This window comes from Lampris incognitus, chromosome 5, assembly GCF_029633865.1.
Source record: "Lampris incognitus isolate fLamInc1 chromosome 5, fLamInc1.hap2, whole genome shotgun sequence".
Taxonomy (NCBI): domain Eukaryota; kingdom Metazoa; phylum Chordata; class Actinopteri; order Lampriformes; family Lampridae; genus Lampris; species Lampris incognitus.
Genome location: NC_079215.1, coordinates 63527489 through 63532933, shown reverse-complemented (window position 1 = coordinate 63532933; position 5445 = coordinate 63527489). Strand labels below are relative to the sequence as shown.

The window sequence follows — 5445 nt, the reverse complement described above, 5'->3', positions numbered from 1 at the left end:
TAATTGTACCAAGGTAGTACCATGGTACTACTGTGGTAAACGTTCTCATGGGTGCAGAAATTGTCTCCACTCTGTCCAGTACCAATGTGCCCAAATATGTTACAAGAGTTATAGGAAGCAGATTCTTATTTAGATTTAGATTCCAGGAAATCTTCCCAAACTCCAACCTTACTAATGTCTCAGCAATTAGCGGATAAATTCCAGTGTTACCAGCTGGCTTCATACCGCAGTACATTATACATACCATCATAGTAGTAGCAGTACATTATACATACCGTCATAGTAGTAGCAGTACATTTGTTACAGCACTGCTGTATGACGCAGTAAGTAGTGGTGCATACTGTTACAAAGTATTGTAAACTACTAATAAGACACGTTAGCCCCTAGCTAACGGGTCTGACTCTTTAGCCGAGCGGTTAGTGGTGTCGCCTTGTGGTGCCATACACCCCGTATCGAATCCCGCACCGGGCAAGAAATTAACCGGTTACATAGTATCATCATAGCTAAATCTGCATGTAGTGTCCTAAGTATTGGCGTGATAATATTTCATATATATTGTAAATCTATAAATTATGTATTTTTTTTGTATTGTGTTGTATTGTGTTGACCGGAACAAGGTCTGAGATTAAGCCTCACCGTCACCAGGCTTCCGCCTTCGGAGCCCTGCGGGCTGCGGAATGACCGCCATTTTAAACGCGTTACCGCCGAGCGGCTTTTTGATGACGTCATTCACCGTGTGCATGTTTTTTTTAGCCGCGATAGTTTGACTTCCGGTTCGCACTGCGGCGCCTTTATCGTTTTGTTTGTTTCATCTTGACACGCCAGCAGCGGAAGTCGAGCTCTGAGGAGTTACAGGTGGCGCGATTTTCAGTCTCTTTCCAATTAACCCTCCATGCATCTCTGCAGTGGAAAACCAGACACTGGGTCGGGCATTATGTGGGCCTTTCAACTAATGGAGATTAAATTGAGAGTCAGAGTCAATATTGATTTTTGGGATCAGAACTTTTTTTGTTGCAACTTTATTCAAACTTATTGCATCTCGCCATCATGAAAACTGCATGAAACGCTAACGGAACAAAACACCATTTGTTATTTGGGTGGGGGGGGGGGGGTCCAAAAGACCGAGACTAACCATGCCTAACCATTACCCTAACACTTGAAAACTGCCAGTTCCTCTAAGGATCACCTGCTTTGCTTGGGTTCACTTCCAGGTCGACGGCTGGGAGGAGCTGAACCCAGCTGAGGAGAGGAAGTTTGATCCAGTGCTGTACGTGGTGCTCCCAGTCCTCTCGGTCCTGGCGCTGGTGCTCCTGCTGGTCCTGGTCCGTCACCGGTGCAGCCGCAGCAAGTTAAGCCTGGCCAACATCATCGCCCTCGACCTCCAGGACGCCGAGAGCAGCGCCGAGTTCCTCTCGTCCCTGACCTGTAACGCCGAGCGCCACACCAGCACTAGCTCCGATGCGTCGGACGGAGTCTTCCTCATGGTCTACCTGCCACCGCCCTACGAGGAGACCTTGACCAGGATTACACGTGCTGCCAGCATCACCAGCTCCAAGGACGTGGAGTCCATAAAGATCGAGGACTTAGAGGCTAAGCTGTGCCCAGACTTGAAGTCCAGTGGTCGCTTTGTGTGACCTACACGGGCCCGTGGCACTTCTGCTGAGGAGGAAAACCTCATAATTCAGATTTGTCTTTAAAAGTCCATGTGATAGGGCGTCCGGGTAGCGTAGCGGTCTATTCCGTTGCCTACCAACACGGGGATCGCCAGTTCGAATCCCCGTGTTACCTCCGGCTTGGTCGGGCGCCCCTACAGACACAATTGGCCGTGTCTGCGGGTGGGGAGCCGGATGTGGGTATGTGTCCTGGTCGCTGCACTAGCGCCTCCTCTGGTCGGTCGAGGCACCTATTCAGGAGGGATGGGAACTGGGGGGAATAGCTTGAGCATCCCACGCGCTACGTCCCCCCTGATGAAACTCCTCACTGTCAGGTGAAAAGAAGCGGCTGGCGACTCCACATGTATCGGAGGAGGCATTTGGTAGTCTGCAGCCCTCCCCGGATCGGCAGATGGGGTGGAGCAGCGACCTGGACGACTCGGAAGAGTGGGTAATTGGCCAGATTCAATTGTTGAGGAAAAAAGGGGAGGGGTCAAAAATAAATAACTAAATAGTTCATATGATGACTCGCCACAATAGTGGCACCCTGGTCAGATTTCGCGGTTGCAGCCTGGATCTGCAGTCGCACTTGATATAACGTCAGACATCTAACAAGCGTATACAGTGGATCAACACAGACGAGTGGAAAAGAAATAATATTTTTGTTTTCTTTATAAACTACATTAAAAAAGAAAAGATGAACTGTTAAATTACCAGATAAATTAGCATTAGTATCCACCAGGCCGCTGACACCCTCTAAGGGTAACAGGAGGTTGCGTTAAATGCATCACTTCCTGTCCGATATTAACGTTCGCTGCCCACCAATATTTTTTTCCTAGGATGAATCCGGAAAGTTCCCGCCCTCAGGCGCTAGGGTTGGCCAGATCTGCCTGTCAGTCAACTTTCCGGATTCATCCTTGGAAAAACATATTTGTTTACTGTACACACACAGTTAAGTTGGCACAGTTAGCTTGGTTGCAAACGTGGCTAACGGCCAACAGTTAGCGAGCAAACGTGGTTAGGGTTAGGGTTAGGGTTAGGCCTTGACTGACAGGTAGATCTGGCCAATCCTAGCGCCTGAGGGCGGGTACTTTCCGGATTCACAGTCGCCATTAGAAGAAGCCCTAGCGAAGGGTCTCACACTGAGCTGAATGTTGTTGCATGTTGAGCAAGTAGGATTAACAACGATTAAAAGTTAATATTTGGCCGTTAAAAGTTGTGGCAGGTTGCTTTAAGTGGTTTTCGGTGGATGAAAAAAGTTAAGGTTTAAATTTAAAAAGTTGAGTAAGTGGGCCACGGTAGAGAGAGTGGATCATTTGCAACTCCTCGGGACAACAATCTTCTCCCTGAAATGGGAGGACAACCTCACCACCATCCAGAAGAAAGTTCACCGAAGCCTCTTCTTTCTAAGGCGGCTTAGGAGGTTCGAAGGTTCAAGGGTTGCAGTGTTGCAGCTGTGCAGAGCTGGAATAGAAAGTGTGCTGACTTTCTCAGAAACTGTACAGTATGGCAGTTCTACAGCAAAACACTGTCGTGCACACAGCTTCACGAATAACTGGCTGTGAACTCTTCACCCTCTCTGAATTATAGTCGCATTCAGCGGAAAGGTTTTAAAATGTCAGAGGACTCCTCGCACCCGGCCAACCCCCTATTCAATCACCTCCCTTCGGGTAAAAGACTCCCTAGCGTTAAGACCAGAACATCTCGCTTCCATAATAGCGCTCACCCTGCAGCAACCGCACCCGAAATGCTTCACTGATTGTGCAAGTATAGAGTCCTTAAGCACATGCACTTTGATTTGTCACTTTAAGGGCAGGGGCCACGTGGGTTGCGTTAACTGAATCATTGTAATTGTAACAGTATGTTTTTGTGGACACTCCTTGTATGTATTGTGTGTTTATATGTTTACTGTCGTTATCTTTGAGCACACCGAAACAAATTCCAAATAACTGTAAAGCTGAATCTTGAGGTTGTTGGTCATGTGTTGGGTGAGGTTTGTCGCCCCCTGGAGGCGTTCTGTTGCTTGTATGGGTGTCAGTAGGAGATGAAACACTTGTTGGATTAAATAAAAACTTATTTGTGAGGTTCTTTTTATCAAATTAATGTGAATATTTGTGGAGAGACTGAGCACGGAAATGGTGCCGGATCAGACCATGTCAACCAAAGACCTCTTTCTGGGGGTCTGAAGCATCGCACCAAGGACTCGCGGGACATTTCAGTATTGTGTTGTGGAGAAAACAATGTCAACGCTTCAGTGTAAATTAAATGTGATAACTCATCTTATATTTGTAAGGAAATGATCCTTTGCAGCAGCAGGGTCTCGGTCTGAGTCACATTTCATGTTAAGAGAAAAAAACAGCGCCCTCTGGTGTTTAGGAAACTGCAGTAGTCAGTGATGTGATAGCGGCATTTTTCTGGTTCATTGTGCCATGTGGTCCAGACCATATCACACACCGCACAAAAGGATCATTCGAGCCCCGTGAAACATGATATTTCATACACACTCATCTTTTACATGTGATGTGCCGCGTCAGTTTTCATTCCTGGGAGCTCGTCAGCAGCTTTGTTATTGTGCACACCACTGGCTCGGCATTGGAAGACACAAGAACGTAAGCGTATGATGAACATATGTATAAAATAAAGGTGTAGTATTTTATGTGAAACCTTTCCTTTTCTAAAATCATTTCCTTTGGGACTCTACTTCTCTGTTATACCTTAAACTGTGATGGTAATCACGCATGTCCAGCCCTGTTTGTGAACCTTTTTAAACTGTTGAAATCCTGTTTCGCATGTTGAACATCGATCTCTGAATGGCTGGTTGGTTGCTTGGCTGGTGGGGTCAGTTCATCGTTGGCCTAAACGCATTTGGCTTTTTTTTTGCACTTCAGAACAAATTGAAGATGTCACTTCGCCTTTGGAAACCCTACAAAGTGAGCTATCAGATGGCACTGAGGTTGTCCAACACGTTTCCTGAGAGAATAGCACATGGAAAAGTTAGCCATGGCCGTGGGCGTCGCCAGTCGCCAATTTTAAACGGAAGCCTGTGTGAAGCCCGCCAAAAACCGTCACGTGTGTGAATGTCCCATAGTCTTAGTGACATAACAGCCTGTCGAAATAAACGCAGGTCTCTAAACTAACTCCGTGTGTGTGTGAGTGTGTGAGTAAGTGGTCTGATGGTCAGCGCCGAGTCACGTGACACAAGTTAAAGCGGGAAGAGGCGAGCAGAGGAGAAATGGCGGGAGCGTGCAGGAAAAAAAACAAACAAACATCTCGATCGTTTTGGATTTTCCCAAAAGAGAAGGAAGGGTAAGAACTGTAGTGACTCTCAGTAATGGCTGAACTTGCCAGTTGATTTGTGATATGGATTGGATTCGGCACCTACAGTCACGAGGGAGAGAAATCCTCTTCGTCATGACTGTAGGTGCCGTTTAGCTAGCGGGCCATACTCATCTGATCCCACAGCACACTTTTATTGTCCTTGAGCAGGGGTTTTCCCGTGTATCAATCAAATTTCCATGAAACGAACTAAAGCGGTAACGACTCGTTCATTCTAATGACTAACAATTGCAAATATTTTTAACACCACAATTAATCTGGAGGGTAAACAACAGCTTTGGAGGTACACATTTCAATTTTCCAGTGATTAAGACGTGTACTTTGGATGTAAATAAGGTGCCAGAGTGCATAAAAAGCATACAAATAGCGCCTGTTTATCAAACACATTTCCGGGGGAGGACCCCCCCCAGACCCCCCTACAGAATGCAGGCTAAGCCCCGAATGTCCTCAAATCCTG

At 46.7% G+C, this 5445-nt stretch overlaps 1 protein-coding gene across 1 annotated transcript in view; it reads left to right on the top strand.

Annotated features, from left to right (window-relative positions):
• The window catches only part of LOC130113073 (small integral membrane protein 28-like), a 2097-nt gene extending 463 nt beyond the window's left edge, over positions 1 to 1634 (top strand). The window contains exon 2 of the mRNA XM_056280584.1: positions 1212 to 1634. Coding sequence (XP_056136559.1) covers positions 1212 to 1634 — 423 coding nt within the window. The remainder of the gene's footprint in view (positions 1 to 1211) is intronic.
• Positions 1635 to 5445: the final 3811 nt, after the last annotated feature.